The sequence below is a fragment of the Triplophysa dalaica genome, chromosome 8 (genome assembly GCF_015846415.1).
Source record: "Triplophysa dalaica isolate WHDGS20190420 chromosome 8, ASM1584641v1, whole genome shotgun sequence".
NCBI lineage: Eukaryota > Metazoa > Chordata > Actinopteri > Cypriniformes > Nemacheilidae > Triplophysa > Triplophysa dalaica.
In genome coordinates, this window is record NC_079549.1 from 11,405,931 (window position 1) to 11,424,073 (window position 18,143).

An 18,143-nucleotide genomic window follows, 5' to 3' on the forward strand; every position below is an offset into this window, starting at 1 on the left:
TCTGCAGTCAACACAACGATTTTATTTCTAGTTTATTTTATACTATATAACTTACTAATGTAACGGGGAGGAACAGCATATTGCTCTCATGCAAAGTTAATGGGGAGTTCCATCAACATATATTTTGCAGTGTGGTCTCCTAATGACTTTGTTTTAGTGAAGTATTGATTTCACTTAGCAAATCCGACAGCTAATGCACACCATTTGCTTTGAGCACATCTTTTAGTACAATGGAGGAAGCTAGAGCTGAGGATGGGCTGTGACGTGACCTAAATCACCATTAACCGCTGTTTATTTTCCCTTGTAAGCAGCTGTCATACTGAAGACATGAAAAACATCATTTTAATAGTTCGATTGATTTTGCTTTGTTTCACTTTAACATAATTGCCTTTGTTATTACACTGTAAAAATCCCAAACTGGCAACGAGCGAGTTATTAATCGTGCTATGTGTTCCCTCTAGTGGCCATACTTGTAACTACTTCAACGAAACCGGTCGGTTTAACGGTCGGTGGGTGTGATCAAGTCGTCCAACTGTTAAAATATGAACTAACAACTATCTAAGGAGAGCACAAAGGTACATGTCAATACAGTTTTTACTTATCAAAATGTAGTTGGCTGTTACAGAAGTTACCTGTAAATAAACACCCTTAATGATTTAGTAAACGGTTTACTTTTCTGTAAGGACTTCGCACCAGTAACTGCGTTGTGTACTACAGCTACTAGGGTTGTTACGGTAACATGAACATATCTTAAGATACTATACCGTATTAAATATCACGATGCATAGTAGTATTGCGATGCTGTGTCATGTTCATAATTCAAATCTACAAAATATATCAAAATTTCTTAATACACAGATCTTAATGAAACATGTTGTATTTAGTGAACCGTATCACACTGCACAATACAATATTTGTAGGATTAACTGTAGCAATTGAATGAGTTTGAGCAAATACTTTAATATTTATCGTGGTAAGATTTAAAAACAATAGTGTCTGGTAGTTTTAGAAACGTTCACTGTTGTAACCACTAAAAAAATGTAACATTGGAACTAATTCAATTATTGTGCGACAAATTGCATCATACTGCACAATACAATATTTGTAGGATTAACTGTAGCAATTGGATGAGTTTGAGCAAATACTGTAGTATACTTTAATATTTGCTTAATGCTTATAAAGGAAAATGTTATGCTTATTTTTAATGCGGCCAGTAGGTGGCGGCATTTTTTGTGTCAGTGAATCATTCAACCAACTCGTTCGAAACACCTTATTCATTTAAGAACGAATCAAGTGTCTTGATGAACGACTCACTGAATCATTATCTCGTCCTAAACACGGATTCATTAGGAGAGAAACACCGTTGAAAGTGTTCAAAATAATAAGCGTAAATGCGCATATGCAACAGCAGTTACGGAACTACCGTTTAAAAAAAAAAGAGCGGCAAAGCTTTAGCATCGCGATGCTACCGTAGCACCGGTACACTGTGCAAGTGCAACCCTACTTGCTACTAGTATAGTTCATAATTGAACAAAAGCATCATTACCCAGCGACACGCCTATTCAGCTGAATGCTACGCATGAGGTGCAGACGCGTTCAGAGCTGTTCTAATACCGATATTCTAGCTGTTATCTACGTTTTTTTCAAGTGTTATCGTGTGAGTTTTAAAACATGTGGTTACCTGTCGTCGTACCGTATGTTTTTGAACCATATTCAAACATATACGACAACCGTTCTGGCAGAGCGGGAACTCCGATGAATCCCTTCGACCAGCGTGTATGTCGCGCGGTGAACGAAACAGTTGGTAAGTTGACAAACCAAACCAAACAAACAATGTGTTCAGTCAGAGCCGCATTACAGGATATTATCCAAAAACAATGAACCAGTCATCCTTGATTGGCGGGACAGCATAAAAAAACATTTAAAACATTTGACTATTTCAGTTATTTAAATTGAGCCGCACGTCTACACAACAGAGAGTCACGTCACATCACACGCACACTTCCGGACATTTATGTAATTTATCTTTTGCCGCTATATCCTGTAATATTTGTATCTAGCCTAGCGCGCTTCATTTGAACCCTTTCCGCTCCGCGCGGAGCTTTCTCCCGCTAAGCGAGCAGCAGACACGTGCTTATTTTGACAACAGAATTGCAGACACGCAGAGCAGGTAATTGACACACAACACTAAAAAAACACAGCTATTGTAAAGTACTTGTATCTGTCAGCCTGTTAACTGTTTGCTATATGTGATACTTTAGGACAATTAAGTTTTTATATACATTTAACTTTAGCATTATTGTTCAGCATGTAAACATTTGTTGTGTAAACCCAGGCTGAAGTAATTATTAGATAAAAAGCATCAAAGATTAATTTCACCAAGATTTCCATCTTTAAAATGGCATTATGCAGTCAATATTGAAGATGTTGTTATATTTTCACAGAATATTCTGTAGGATGATTTTATGTAGAAAACAGTAAAAAAAGACATGCCGGTTTTAACAAGTAGGTATTTTATAACGTTCTAATTGGGAAATTGTTTAACTATTGAAGTAGTTATGGTATGAATGGCATGGAAAGGCTTATTAAGTTAGTACATTTGTTTTCCGTTTGTGATGAGAGCATTTTCATTCACTACATTTGCTGTTTGTATCTTGTCAGTAGTTTTTTTTATTTACAAATTTAAATGATCAGACTTCTATTAATATGGCATTCCCCTATAAAGTCACAGAGCCTACAATACAAACATACATTCAGTAGCATACATACGTGCTGTGTGGATATAAAAAAAAATATTATCTATATACCCAAATGGGGTAAATTTATTAAATATTTATTTATTTAAGAAAAAGACCGGACCTTTAGGAACTTAAATTGAATACCCCTTATTACACAGTTTAATGTGGATATTAGTTAAGGGCTCAATTTATCTAACTTTTAGTTTTGACATATAGGCTATATTAAACCAGTCATGACGGATGACTCCGCAAATATGCAAATAATAACGCTAGCCCAGGTTAAAACATCTAACCCAAGTATTACTTTTACCTTGGTTTAACTATTTAAAGTGTGAAAGTCCCTAAAGATTATTAAACATCTTGCACCAATCCACCACCTTAACACATTTGTGTAACTAGCAATGTAAAGATGGAGTTTACGAACTGTTTGTTTTGATGGTTTTTCACTCAGTTTCGCTGAATTTCTTGCACGCTTTCCAAGGATTTAGAAATGACCCACCATATGCAGAGGATGAAAGGAAACTAAAGGTCAAGAGGTAAACTAATTGTTATACAACCTGACTTCCTTACATCTTACTAAACAAGCTTAATAATCGATATAACATATGAAATTTAGATTTATTGATGTGAGAATAAAAAACTCAGACCGATGTCCTCTTGTCATGTATACACCACTTCAGAAAATGTAAACAATGCTAGGCCAGCGCTGGTCCGCGGAAGACCTCCCTGTTTCAGTTTTAACACTAAACAAAGTTTCTGAATACAACCAAAATACAACCAACATAATATTTATAACCAAATTAAAATGTTTAACGAATATCTTTAAGATTGAATGATATATGCAAGTTTAAAGAAAGAAACCGGAAGAGCTTCATAAGTTGAACCAGTGTTTCTATCTCCCGAAGTGGTTTATCATGATTTCAGGGAGTTCATTCTTTGTTTCCTAGATCGGGGTAGTCTGTAATTTATTTGACTTTTTCTACAGTATAATGTATAATTTAGTTTAAATATAGTTATATAGTTTAGTTTATATTATATATCCTTATATAATGGTATAAGCTCACTATACCTTGTTACTCTGACCAAAGCAATTGTCCCTGTCATGCTGTAGCTCATTATTCAATCTTGTCCGGGTCTATCATTCTCTGGAACTTACTGATCCAAAGTTGCTCGGATGGTATCTTTCTTTACCAGTGGATGACAGGACACTAGTACAACGTAAGGACAAAACATGTTAAATGTAAAAAAAAAAAATGATACATTTGTGGTCAAGAAGTATAATTCTCTTGTCTCGTTGTAAATTGTGCTTTTTCATCTACAGAAGAGGGAGGGCTTCTCCAGTTTATACAAAGACACCCTAATCTCGAAGTAGCCAGAAAGTGGGTTTATGTGAAACGTGAGTATTCTTTTACTGAAATTTTGATAGTGACCTTATTGTGATTGAATGTTACTTTTGCCAGTTCATACAGAATGTATTCTTAACCCGGCATTTATATAGATATGTATGTATTTATAACGCACAGAAAAATTCAGAGGAAACTACAGTCCCCATCCAACAACCATGTCATCAAACCACAAGTAGGATCTTAATTTTGAGCATCATGCTTTTTAATGCACAATTTTAAAATGGCACTCATTTATATCATTAATGATAACCTCGGTCTGTTTTGCTTTGTGGCTGTGTTTTAGGTCATGGTATCCAACATTATCTGATGTATCACAGTGTCAAAACTGTGGGTACTCTTTTCAGTGTGGTACTAAGAAATGTTATCGTTGCGGCGTACATGTTCAAATTTCAGCGCAAGAAGACTCCATCTTAGGTGAGATGTGTTCTGCTTTTGCCATAAACTTCAACATCACTAGCAACTAGTACACTAATATATTTTCTGGTTTAGAAAACGAGAATGACCTTGAGCTTCTACCGAGTAACGTGAGGGAAGAGCTGAATATCATAACTTCTAAAAATGAAACCAGCCAGCAGAGTTATGGCAGCTTCAGTAATGGATCATGTAATGCACAAGCCCAGTGCTTGTCTGAACTGTGGGAGGAAGTAGAAAAAAGGGAGGACATCAAGCACTTCCATGACCTAACATCCCAAGCAAACCACTCTCTCGATATGGAGTTGGATATGCAGTGTCATGCTCAGAGAGTTAACAATTTCCAGAATGACCAAGACCGATTGGATGAGGAATCGGAGGCTGGAGAAAATTTCTGTGATGCTGATCAGGAAACCAAGCCAGAATACTACAGTTTCAGTAGCACAAGCTTAAATCACACAGAGTGGAGTGATGGCAGCCAGCATATGGAGTCAGGCTTTAATGATTCCATCATGGCAACTAAAGGAAGTACAGAACTGTCAGATGTACACTCAGAAACCACCATGGCCAGTGCTGTGGATTCTTTCTCCCGTCTCGGCCAATCTTTTGAGCTGGCCAATGAACCAGGAGACCATGTTGAATACCTTCTAAATAAGGAACCACCAAGATCTTTTGTGAACCAAATAGTTGACGCCTGTGGGGATTTCAGAGCCTGTTTCACATCTACACGTGCAACAGAGGTTTGTCAGAACTTGCAGACGAAAGCCTGTCAAAGCGTTGCCACTGATACAGACTCACTACCTGTTAGCAGTAAAAAAGATACACATGTGGCAACATCGACATCTGACAAGAGCATCGTAACTGAGGTCTACATGGCTGACTTGGAATTTCTTACAGAGGTATTGCATTCATAAGCCACATGATTGTAGTTTAAAATGAGCTTTTTATGATGGAAATGTGTTTCAAAGGAATTCATAAAGCTGAAGGAGACGGAGAAGGAACTGAAGCAGTTGAAAGAAAGAAAGTCAAGGTAATGTACTAACTTTCGAAATTCTTCCTTCTCTTTGCATTTCAGGGAGACATCATCTAACACATGGTTGACATTTAGCGTTTTCAATTTACACCTTCATTAAGATTTCAATTGATACGTCAGGCTCCAGTCCTAAAAATTACTATTCAATTACTTAAAGCTTATTCAGTGTATTTAAATGTCATTTTTTTTCCAGTTAATATAAAATTTCCTGAGATTCATAAAAGAGATAGAAAGTAGGGGTGGGTGATCTGACCATTTTAAATCGCCATCGATCTTGAAGGGGTCCGCAATTCACTTTTCAAGGATCATAATCTTGTCTGTCGTCTAAAACAAGAGGTGTGTTCGACATCATGCAGCGCTGCACAGACACATTGGCGTATGACATTGAAGCACTGTGAGAGCAGAGAGCTCTGTATGCTTTCGGATCACCCTCGCTGTGCGGCAAAGTCTCACACGTGAGTTACAGTTTTGCTAGTGCGTTAGACAGAGCGGCTTGTTTGCGTGAAGTGTGTTTGTCCTTGTGCTTGTTTGTGTGTGACATTCATCGAGGGGGCACCGCTAATTTACTTAGTTTAAGAATGTTTTGCAATTGAAACTTGTTTCCTTACTCCATATATAGCCTATATAAAGAGCACTATGATTTCTGTGATGCAGATGCGGAATTCTGCAATTTAAATCCGTCATCTACTGGTTCTACGTGAATGAGTAAATGTGTTGCACAGTTTAAGATGCTACACATGTGACGTTCATGGAGTTGTATGTTTCTCTCTGTATGAGGACATGAACACATGAACATCGGTCCAGAGTTGCCCTGAGAGTATTATTTAGTTCATTTAACTGTTTTCACTGCTTGAAAAATTATCATCACTGAACCGCACACACTGAAACTCTAACTGTGTGTTCATACCAAACGCAACTTGCTCGAATAAATTGCGCTATTCGCGCGCAGTTGGACGCTTGAACATTTTGAGTTTACTCCCTTCATTCGCGCGTCAAATTCACTTCACTACAGACGCGAATTCTTCCAGCAGGCTCCAGTATACTATATATATTATGTTATATGTTATAGCTCAAATTGTGTAAAGATCGTTTTTGACAACTTAACAGATTGTTTGACCTCCTCTTTCTTCCAAGCTAGATCTTTTTTATTTCTGTTTCGTTAAAAGTAAGATGTATCGTACAGCTCCTGGGATCCACATACAGCAACGATGATTTGTCCTTCATTGTTGTTTGGGATTTCTGCCTCTTCTCACAATGTCATAATCACGTCACTACTAGAGCAAGCTCCTGATTGGTTTACGCGTCGCAAATTTTTGCCAAAGTTCAGATTTTTCAACTCTCCTGAATCACGTGTTATGCTCGTCAAATGGCAGAAACGCTCAATTCGCGCGAATCGTGTCTTTCGCGCCGCAGTATGTCCTATCGCGTCTTTGCATTGACTTAACATGTAAATCACTCTCGTGTAAAACTTCATTCCCGCTTTTTATGAACACACAGTAAGTGTCTATTGTGGGAGCGTCTTCACAACAACTTCGTCAAAATGGAACACGGGTTAACCTAAACGCTCAAATGAAAAAGTGCTGTAGTGTTCTAATTGTGGTATTCCTGTTGTAATCTGATCAACTGTAGTATATTTTAATATTAACTATAGTAAGGTTCAAAAACACTATAATATCTAGGAAATTTACTGCAGTTTACTATAGGCTTCATAAATACTTAGTATTGGCTACTACAGTACTTTTTATGTGGACAAATATATTACAGTGATGTGATTTTTACGTATAAATACGGATTTCAGTATTTTCATACCTTGTGGGACGACCCGCGTAAATTGTGCAAATCCGACCTATTTTTTCAAAGGGGGATTGGGTGGTATTGTGATCTGTGAAGAATTATCATTCAACCGGTAAACTTGTCCTTGATGCCTTTTACATCTCGCACGTTTGTTGAGACGTGCAGAGCGACTGTGCTCATTTGAATTCTGAGTCGTCTGCTATTCATTACAGCAACATTTATGGCTGAAATAGCCATATGACCATAAAAAAATTGAATGGCTAATAAACCAATAGTAATTCAACCATTATTTTTATAACAAGTCATGTTGCAATAAAGGGTCTAATATATATTAAAATGTAAATGTACAAAATCTGCTAAATTTTGCTTTTTCAAAATTCAGATTTTCATGCTTATGACACCACGGAACAAGTTAGTGGCACAATCTTGTGGTTGTTTGTGGAGCTTTCATGAGCTCACAGTTTTTTATTTTAATGTGAATGAATTATTGCTCATATAAATAAAATTAAAAGTAATATTAAGTACTGAAGATATTTATTTTTTTATTATATGTAACATCAGCATAAGACTGCTATGCATATTTCATCCTGTTTGTTTAAACCTTATTTATGGGACTATTAAACATTTAACTGATCGAACCAATATTGATAATCAGTACCACGTAATTATAATGGTTTGTATATTGTGTGGCAAAATATGAAATGTTTATTTCAGGACAACAGGATTGAAGTATTTAGCCTCCCTACTAAAACATTGACTGAACGTTTTATTATGAACATTAGAAACTATTCTTCATGTTTTATTGTCATTTTACAATATTTGTTTCCAAGACAAGCAAAAGACAAGTAAAAAATATGTATCATTGTGTGGAGGGCGGGGCTAATATGTGTATGGGGCGTGGTCAGAGGTGTGTTTTGTTCCTTCTTTTTTGTTTTTGGCCAGTCACATGCCTGATATTACTATTGTAATAAAACATGGGTAACACGGAACAATAAAAAGTGGGTAAACTATTTTCTGGTTTAGAAAACGAGAAGACCTTGAGCTTCTACCGAGTAAAGTGAGGGAAGAGCTGATTATCATAATTTCTAAAACGAAACTAGCCAGCAGAGTTATGGCAGCTTCAGTAAAGGATCATGTTATGCACAAGCCCAGTGCTTGTCTGAACTGTGGGAGGAAGTAGAAAAAAGGAGGACATCAAGCACTTCCATGACCTAACATCCCAAGCAAACCACTCTCTCGATATGGAGTTGGATATGCACTGTCATGCTCAGAGAGTTAACAATTTCCAGAATGACCAAGAACGATTGGATGAGGAATCGGAGGCTGGAGAAAATTTCTGTGATGCTGATCAGGAAACCATGCCAGAATACTACAGTTTCTTGTGGCGAACCGTTCTAACCACGGTCTGGAACAGTTACAGTTATGTTTCCTTTTGAGCATAATTTGGCGTGGTATGATTTGCAAACCGTTCTCACGCTAGAATAACTGCTGATAGAGTGTTTGTAGTGATGTCACCATTTAGGGTTCGTCACTTGTCAGGTGCCTAGATACCAGTTTCTCTCTGTACCTGCTGGCCAGTGACAAAACGGCGCAATGTATTTCATTTCAATGGAGAGCCTGCGACTTCCGAAACGATCAACTGTGACTGGCCAGCGTCTAGCGACGTGACAAATTTTAGAATTGCTCAACTTAATACAAAGGACAAGCGACTCTCGGGAAAGACTAACAATAGGAGTAAAGTAGCGGAGCTCATGTCATCCTTCTCCAGTCAGTTGCTGCAGGGTTTGTTTATAAATGTAACTTGAGTAACCAAATCTAGGAACTCCAGCAACAAAATCTAGGAACTCCTTCTAGCGGCCTCATAGCAAGAGACTAGCGACATCCATCAGAGGTCGCTGGCGGTGTGTATGCAGTGTTCAGCAATAAGTATGATGAACAAGTCCTTATAAGATTTTGTTCTAGATTTAATGAAGCTACGTATTTTAAAGTGTTTGTTCAGAAGCATCTAATAGAGTCTTTCTGTCTTCACAGGCCTAGTCCTGGTGGTGATCTTTGCAGGAATGTTGGCGGGTGTGACTGTGCCCAGCGGGTGAAACGGGCAGAGCTGCGTCTTCTTGGTCTTCAGTACATCATGTGCCAACAGCACTGCTGGAGACGCTATTTTACCTCCCCACTGGGTGAAAGTGCTCCTCAGGGGTAAACGTCTGCTTAAATATTCATCCACTTTAAGGAAATCATTACCAGTCGAAATTGATGACGTGAGGTTTTTGATTACTACCCTGAAACTTAAACGTTCAATGTGTAATTTTTTTGTCATCTATTGACAGAAATGCAATATAATATATTAGGGGTGTGACAGACACTTATCTCACAAGACGAGACACGAGACTGGGTTCACGAGAAATCCTTAATTATGAAATATATAGGGAGAACTTGTCTTCAAAATCAAAAAATCATTCAAAATCACCTGCATTAAGGTAACTGTATATTAAAAGAATAAATGCAAATGATTTTCAAGGTTGAGTTATTTATCCAAGAATATATATTTCATCTGTCTTAATGATATTACATTTATGCATGTGGCGGAGGCTTTTATCCAAAGCGATTTACATAAAGCATTGTCCTATACATTTATACATGGGTATGTGCAATTCCTTGGGATCGAACCCACGACCTTGCGTTGTTGACGCAATGCTCTTACCACTGAGCTACAGGAAAGCTTTGTTTGTTGACAACATACACATTGCTAGTCATACATCTATTGTTTTCTAGCACATGGATTTCGGATATGTAATATAAGTACTGTAAACCCCATCATAACCTCATATTTATTTTACCCCATTGCTGTTATAAAAGCATTTAATGATTAATAAGGACACTTGACAGGATTAGAATTGGTGTAACAAATTAACGCGCAAACAGGGACTTTTATTTTAATGTAACCTTTAATTTAACATTTGATACAACACTTATAATGCAACCGCTAAGAAAATTAGAAATTTACCGCTTGAACTTGTTCAAATAAATCTGGATGTTTCCTCCAGATTTCTTCGTAATATAGCTTAAATCTGAAGTATTTCTGTGCTCATCTCTTGTGGATCGGAGCCGCGCAAATCCCCTCATCACATTTTATTGCATCTTTAAAAAGTTTCCAACTGGCAACCTGTCAGACAGCGCAGCAGTACCCGGATGACTCAGTACGTCGGTGGTAGTGGGTCTTATGAAAATTAAGGAAACCGGCAACTAACCGGAGTATTGGTACTTTTGACAACACTAAAATATACATAACTATATCTTCATAGGTGTATAAACTCCTTACATAATGAAGCGTTATATTTTTATTACCTTAAGCCTGGCTCGGATTACAGGAGTTTTAAAATCCTGACAGATTTTAAATTCTGGTTGCATCACACACATAAGGAGAATCCTGACAGATTCTCTTATTTTAAATCTTAAACCTGGCTCAGACTACAGGAGTTTTAAAAATCTGCTTGCAGCACACACATAAAAAGAATCTTGGCAGATTATTTTATTTAAATTCTTAAACAACCCCACACTCATCAGTGTACAACTAAATATATACTACACATATTTTACATATCCATAGGGTCTTACAAAGCAATTTTGTAAAAGGAGCTAATAGTATCCGTTTTAATGGGTTAACTATTTTTAGATGTAAAAATCTACGTTTGAATCTCTTTTAAAGCACTACAAAAATAGGTTTGCCCTATGTAAACTTGCATTTCTGAAAAACTGGGGGGTAAAGTTGTGTTTATAAATAAGACTAAAGAAAAATAAAAATTGATTGGAAGTTTTTTTATTTCATAATTGTACATAAAAAGACATTCTAAGACACCCAACTACAAGATAATATTTAGATTATCATACCAGAGGACGTCTCTTACGTCATCTCACTGGGAAACAGAAGTAAACAAAGGGATGTCGCAGTTAATTTCATGGATTCGTGAAAAAAGTAAACAGGTCTAGAGTGTGTAACCGTACAGTTTTAACTGTACTACGGTGTATCCACGTTGAAAAGGAAATGTTTCTGTAGCAAGGTGTGTAACATTAAATCCTGTAATGCAGTGTCTTTGTCATGCTCTGAATGATTCTCTGTCTGTCAGTCCAAAGCAGCGGGAACTTATTTTATCTAGTGCTTTTTTGCTAGGGCTGAAGTTATGACTGTGCTTTGGGCGAGCTGCTTAAGTTTAATTTTAATAAATAACGGAAGAAAACAATTTTCGCTGCCGAGAATAAAGATGAATGCCAATGTGATTAGAAGATACAGTATTAAAACAAACACATAAACTGATGTTATAAGTGTGCCTATAGCCAAATAACAATCTGTTGAATGAAACCACAAGCTGCGCGTGTTTGCGGTTAATTTACCCGGTACATTTAAAACCGACTCGACTTCTCCCCAGCCCTTTCTGGTTGTGGTATGTTTTTGAGGATACAATATAAAGACGATCATGTTGTTGCCGCAAGTTGTTCCTCCATCTCCACTGTCCAACATACCCTTGCAGGAGCTTTTGCCGTCGACATTTTAAAGGTCTTTCAGTCACCTTGCAGATGTGTCTCTCTTTGTCTGTAGCGAAAGTACCAACGTCATCACCCCGATTTAAAATCCTAAATATCAAACATGTTTGATATGATCGGGGCGGCTAAGATTTCTTTCTGAGCAGATCGGGAGGTGTAAGATTTAATCTGTGAACGCCTCACATTACATGATAATCTGGGTCGAACCGATCCAGGTTCCGCACCCGATTTTTCGCAGGAGGGGAAATCTGTGTAAAATCATTCCGAGAATGCTGTAATCTGAGCTAGGCTTTAGAATGAGCAATGATGCAATAGTGCTTTGAAAGCATTTGAATGAGCCACTGGTTGCAATTCACAACCTCAAGGCTAGATCCTGCTAAACTTCATACACTGGACCTTTAAGTCAGTGATGTGCTCCTTTTACACTGTGCTATGCTAAAAACAACATACAAATTGTTTATAATTGTGTCTGAGACAATGACAGTTCACCTGCTTTTATGTAAAGTTATATGAAGCATTCTGTCTGAATGTTTGTTTGAATAGCAGTTTTTGTATGTTCCTCAGGACTGATCCTCTACCTGACATCATAGCAGAAACTCTGAAGGCACTAGAGAAAGATTACCATGACATGATGAGACAGCTTCTAGCTGGCACTCCCCTAGATGACCTGAAGCCTTTGTCAGTAGAATCTCAAAAGATGATAACTACAGGGACAAACTACAGCCCAACATCGGTATGATGGAACTTAAACATTGGAAGATTGAGAAATATATCTGTGAATGTAGGATGATATTTATAATGTCTCATTGTAGGTGCTTGAGGCCCATTTAGGCTCATTTGACTGTCTAGAAAGGTATGATATCTCAGAGATCTTAGAGATGATTTTCATAACATTTTCATAAATGCACAATATTCTCTTATTTTGTGCAGTACTGTTGCAAATAACCATGCGTTGGATGGAAAAGATAAAAGGACGAGAGCACCTCTGTGTCAGAACACTGAAGACATTCAGGTTATTCACAATTTTTGCATTATTTCAGAAAAAAAATTACACTCATGCATTTGCGGGTATGTTTGGATAAAAGCCTCAGGCAAAGAGTTTTTCGTTTGGGGGATCATTGTTCGTCAGAAACGTTGTTGGTCCAGCATCTGGATTTGTTTGGATAACCAGAATCTAGATGATGGCTAACAGTGTCCTCTTTTTTTTTTTTGGTTGTTGAGCCAACCAAACATGACATTGTCTTTTTTTTGTCCTTTGGCCAACTACAATCACGCATTGCTGAAAGGAACAAATTCAAAGTGTCATCTTGGATACAGAGAAAATGGCGTTGATATTTATTATTTAGTTCGGCCTTGTGATCAAAACGGCTATTTTGTGAGATACAGTTGCCAGTCTCCCTTTCGAATTTCTTCTTCTAGAGCTCTGCCCCTCTAAGTGAGGAAGGCACTTGGGTGTGATTGATATTCGTCAGAAGTTTCAGTCGCGGAAGCTTTAGTTTACAGATTATAATTAATAATTATTTTAGAGATCGATCAATTTTCTTCATAATACAGTGATATGTTGTCAGGAACCGCGCAGATTACTTTTTTTAATGAAAGCCCATAATAACAATTTATATATATATATAACTAAATAAAGATCATTTAAGATGTTTATTATGACTTGGAGCATTGGGATTGCGAGATGAGGGCAATGTATTTATTTTTTATGAAAATCTCAAATTGACCAAAGTCCATATTTTTCATATACTGTTCCATAGGTGTCATGTGGTGCACTTGAAAAACATTTTGCAGGCCATTTTGGGCACTGAATACTGTTATTTATTTGATTATTGAGATGACTATTGTGATAGCTAAAGTCAGTCACGTTCAGACTGTGTTTGTCCTTGCTTCAACTGAATAGGATGAACCAAATGTTGACAGCAGCAACAGAGTCGAAACTGCAGTACCTTCTAACAAGCATCATGGAAACTATAGTAAGATTAACTATGATGTTGATGTTGATGTTGATGTTAAGGACAAAACACAGGAATTATGAAACAATGTTCTTAATACAATGCTAGGTGCCATAAAGGATCTTAATGGAAGTGAAGCATGGTTTGATGCTGAGGAGGAACTTCAGGATGGAAATATGGAGAAACAGGAGGGGAGAGAAAATATGATACAAAAGATGGAGCAAAAAGGTGTTCAATTTAAAACAATGATATATTTAACGTGTTTTTTGAAAACCAGTTATGACTTTTAACAGTCTGGGTTAGGTAATCTGTGTGATTTTACTAGATTTGGGGTTGCCATATTCTATGTGGCAGATTATTTTGTGATCATTGATTTCACAGGAACTGATCTGGAGAACTCTCATCATAGCTCCCTTTTGTGCGTTACCTGCTTGCCAAGAAATGTTACTGAGGTAGGGTACCATATATGTGTGAATGTAACAGTTTTTGTTAATGATAGCCTCTAGGGGGCAGCAAAAGACAGTCAATGCTATACTTTTGTAGCAGGAGATGCTGATTTTGTTTGAGAAGTATCATGCCACAGGTGTCAGCATCTCCACTTTCAGCAACAATATCAGGTAAGAGTTCTCTTTTATTTTTTGTAAATTGCTAAATTAATGCCATTGTATCCTAAAACTAAATCGTTTCAGAATATTACCCCACAACCTCAATGCAAGCTTATGCACATGTATTTCTGTGCAGATTTTGTATTCTATATTGTACGGTGTGTAAAGGAAATATATATCTTGCACCCTTTAGCTATTTGTGTTATTCACAATTTGTAATCATATATTTGCCGGATTATCCTGAGATGTGACGTATATCAAAAACACGTTGCTCTCAACTAAAAAAATCTTTGTAAAATCAACTGTGTGACTATGTATTGTGTGTAGTTTATAAAAACCAGCAGTCCAACAAGTTTTGAATTGGACATTAAAGGTGTAATTCTTGATTAACTGTTATGTTTACAATCAACTTGCACTCTTAAAATGTACATTTAAGAATGAAAAGCTGGAACCACACCCAAACTGTCAAAGATGTAATAATAAATTGAGAGCAATGGATGTAATTATTATATATTTTGTATTAATTTAGAATACGGAAGTTTGTTAGTAAATCACTATTGAACTTTTATCATGTCTTTGCCTTTTTAGGGCTGCTATTGTTGACCTCAACAGCGCCAATGATGCCAAGGCAGCTGTTAAAGATCTAAATGGGTGCACCCTCCAAGGACACACACTTTGTGTACAGCAACTGTGTGGGCCTACCTCAGCTCATCCCAAGTTAAATGATCAGCCTCACGACACTGTTGAAACCATTAAAACAGAAGCGAATAGACAGAGAACCAAGGGGGCATCAGCTAGAGTTAGTATGAAGTATTAGACTTTTCAAAAGTAACGTTACATATTTTTGACATTGAATTGTTACAATTCTGTTCTGACCATTAATCATTTATATTCTTTGTCTTAGGGACCACGCTGTAGTGTTGACAGGCTGACCAAAGTGTGTGACTCACCCACGGCCTCAGGTACCTGTGTACCACAGCGCTATGCCGACACGGGAAGCTTTAATACAATCATCTTGCGGCTATTAGAGCGCCATCCAGACGTAGACCGTCAGAAGATTGTTGATGCCATGTTAAAACTGCGGGACATGAATCAAGGCATCCTTAGAGGTTTTACTTTGAACGCTATTGTGGATATGACTTCTAAGCTAATTACACAGGACATTTCCTCTTAGTGTGTTTGAGTTTGTAAAACTTTGAGCAGCTGTTAAGGCCTTGAAAACAGTTACTTGACCAGTATATCTCGTGTTCAGTTGTCAGTTCCTATTTAGGCCTGTTTGTAAGTTTCTTTTAATGTTATACACAGTTGTTTGGTAGTACTTATTTTAGTGAATTCAAATCTTGAATACCGAGGAACAGGCTTTTTTTTAAATACAGATTTGGTTCGTGACTTTTTTTGTTTTCAGCAGTCTTCAAGTTGTTAAAAAAATGGTAAAGGTTTGCTTGTGTTGTTTAAATAAAATAGATTTTCCTTGTTTCCTAGCATTATTTAATAAGTGGAAGCTTAGACACTGTGGAGAGTTGCACATTGTTGAATGTAAAATCAGAGTTATATAAATGTCATATACAAAAGGTTGGAGGTCAGGTTGATGGAGTTCAGGGGGTGACTACAATGTTGAGGATTTCCATCTTTATCCACGTAATAGCCTCAAATTTAATACACATATAATATGATTTTCTGCTTTGATTGATAAAAATTAAAAGTAATGTTCCCCAATGCGGTCTTCCCTGGAGAATCTGGCTTAACTATGTCTACACCGGATGCAGCGCGATGTGACTCGACACAAGGCTTATGGGATTGTAGTGGCGCAAGGCGCAGCATTCGTTGTGGACCAAATTTAAAATGTGTTCTAGTGCATTCCATTGTCGCGACGTGCCACGTCCGGTGTGGACATGGGGCATGTTCAAGCGCAAACCGGTACACAACGTTTTTCTACGGTTTCCGGGTTAAACGACATGTTTCCTGAAAACGTTATGCAACGTGGTTTGAGATGCGTTTTCTCTTGTTTGGTGGGTGTGTTAAAAATGTCAGCCCAATCACCAGCAACATATATATAACCCACGCGGTATTAATGAAACAGCTCGCACATGGGTCCAAGTAAAGTATACACAACAATTGAAGATATTAGAAGAGATGTATTTTGTGGCATTCAACACGTATTTATTCCGATTTCATCAGGCTCCGAAAATTCTTCAAAAAGAACACAAGAATGGCCTTCTCAGCTGCAGTAGTACAACTCTTGCGTCATCACAAGATGGTGTTCAACCGCACCACCGTTTCCATTTAAAAAACGTTTTGTCGGGGCTGAACACAGACAGCAATTTCCGGCACTCGTTGGACCGGTTTCATAGACTATACTGAGCCTGGAATATGTATAAGTTAATTAAGACTATTCAAGTCGCTTTCATTAAAATGCCGTCTAATAGAAACCTTAGTGATGTGCGTCTTGAGACAAAACAATGACACTGAAATAGTTTAATTTCAGTTGAGACCGCACAAAATTTATTGTAGTCTGGGACTAGTCTTCAGCCTTGTCTGTGAAACCTGTGTTATGTATATCAGACTGTTGTGTGCGCAAGTATTCTGCTAACAACAAATGGTCTTGTTGTAGACGGACAACCAACTCATCATTGCTAAAAACCAACAAATGTCTCTCAGGCAAGAGAAGCGCTTCCTCTTGCACCTCTTTCTTTCTATGGGACATGTGGCTGTGTTATTAGTGCTGGTCACGTGACAGCCGATTCCGCTGCTTGAATTTGGCCTGGAAAACCACGGTCGCATTTCATAGATAGACAGACATTTCACTGGCTTATACAAATTTACTTATTAATCAGGTTAAAGAACTAGTCTGAAATTTTCTAACCAAACATAAAAAGTGTCGTGGAACCGCCTCCATTCTGCGTTTTTATATTACCAATCATATATCAACAAGCCCTGTATTTTCGCCAAATTATTTGATATAAACAAAAAGATATGAGTGTCCAATCGGATGTTCGGAAGTAACTATTAGAACTAGCCAATCCTGGCTCGAGACGTCCAGCCAATCCTGGTGAAAGAGACGTCCAGCATATCCAAGTATGGGCGGAGTTTAAAGTAAAGTGAGGGTCGCGGCAGGCACCCTTTACTGAATTTCCATGCTAAAAAACAACTGGAGGATTTATTTTAACTGTTTATAAATGACATAAAACTGAAAAGCAAAATGCCTCCTGTTGATGATGGAAGTCGTGGTGGATGCAATTCAGTCTGAACTACTGCAACAGACAACAACCAGAGTGACGTTACGACAGTAAAAAAAACCTCAAGTGCGGATTATTGTTCCGAGTTGGTGCGGATTCACTCGTATGTTTACCAGATTCAGGAGACATTCACTTCAGTCATGTATGTACCGCTGCAAAGTGGGTGAGATGGGCAGAGAGAAGAACGGGCAAGGAGTAAGGATTGCCATTAAGAATACATTGAGAGGTTTCTTGATGTTTGGATAAAACCTTTACGTTGAGCGGGATTGTTGGTTTTTGCGAGGAAGGAAGGATGTGGAAACTTTGCCCATTCACACGTCATCCAGCTCTTCTAGCTTGCATAGTCATGGTAATATTTATTTACAATGTCAAAGGTAAGTACACACACACTCACTTCAGTTTACACACTCGTTCGTGCAATGCTTA

The 18,143-nt window shown here is 37.6% G+C and overlaps 2 protein-coding genes across 8 annotated transcripts in view; both read left to right on the forward strand.

The window, feature by feature from the left end:
- The first annotated feature begins 56 nt into the window (after positions 1 to 56).
- Positions 57 to 15,955, forward strand: rbm44 (RNA binding motif protein 44). 7 transcript variants are annotated; one of them, XM_056754102.1, is made up of 20 exons: positions 57 to 303; positions 462 to 575; positions 2,445 to 2,505; positions 3,190 to 3,274; positions 3,850 to 3,956; positions 4,060 to 4,134; positions 4,262 to 4,316; positions 4,428 to 4,558; positions 4,634 to 5,454; positions 5,524 to 5,585; positions 9,414 to 9,578; positions 12,486 to 12,654; positions 12,734 to 12,774; positions 12,852 to 12,933; positions 13,825 to 13,897; positions 13,985 to 14,104; positions 14,258 to 14,328; positions 14,420 to 14,493; positions 15,070 to 15,280; positions 15,386 to 15,955. In XM_056754102.1, exons 3-20 carry the CDS (start codon positions 2,490 to 2,492, stop codon positions 15,653 to 15,655), a joined length of 2,628 nt encoding a protein of 875 aa, XP_056610080.1. In that variant the 5' UTR covers positions 57 to 303; positions 462 to 575; positions 2,445 to 2,489; the 3' UTR covers positions 15,656 to 15,955. The 7 variants fall into 7 exon arrangements, with proteins under 7 accessions (XP_056610080.1, XP_056610082.1, XP_056610077.1 ...); XM_056754101.1 differs by lacking the exons at positions 57 to 303; positions 462 to 575 and adding exons at positions 1,031 to 1,804; positions 2,061 to 2,170; XM_056754104.1 differs by lacking the exon at positions 2,445 to 2,505 and having other exon boundaries at positions 61 to 303; positions 3,220 to 3,274.
- Positions 15,956 to 17,570: 1,615 nt separating this feature from the next.
- itgb5 (integrin, beta 5) overlaps positions 17,571 to 18,143 on the forward strand; it is a 30,875-nt gene continuing 30,302 nt past the window's right edge. Inside the window, exon 1 of the mRNA XM_056754797.1 lies at positions 17,571 to 18,091. Within this exon, the coding sequence (XP_056610775.1) occupies positions 18,010 to 18,091 (82 nt within the window). The 5' untranslated portion in view covers positions 17,571 to 18,009. The remainder of the gene's footprint in view (positions 18,092 to 18,143) is intronic.

What these genes read in the sequence shown, in the direction of transcription:
- rbm44 (XM_056754097.1), top strand. Translation starts at nt 1,672, where the DNA reads ATGTGGTTACCTGTCGTCGTACCGTATGTTTTTGAACCATATTCAAAC. An exon ending in TCATTTGACTGTCTAGAAAG is followed by an intron (nt 12,775 to 12,851) that starts GTATGATATCTC and finishes TATTTTGTGCAG; the next exon opens with TACTGTTGCAAATAACCATG. An exon ending in ACAAAAGATGGAGCAAAAAG is followed by an intron (nt 14,105 to 14,257) that starts GTGTTCAATTTA and finishes TTGATTTCACAG; the next exon opens with GAACTGATCTGGAGAACTCT.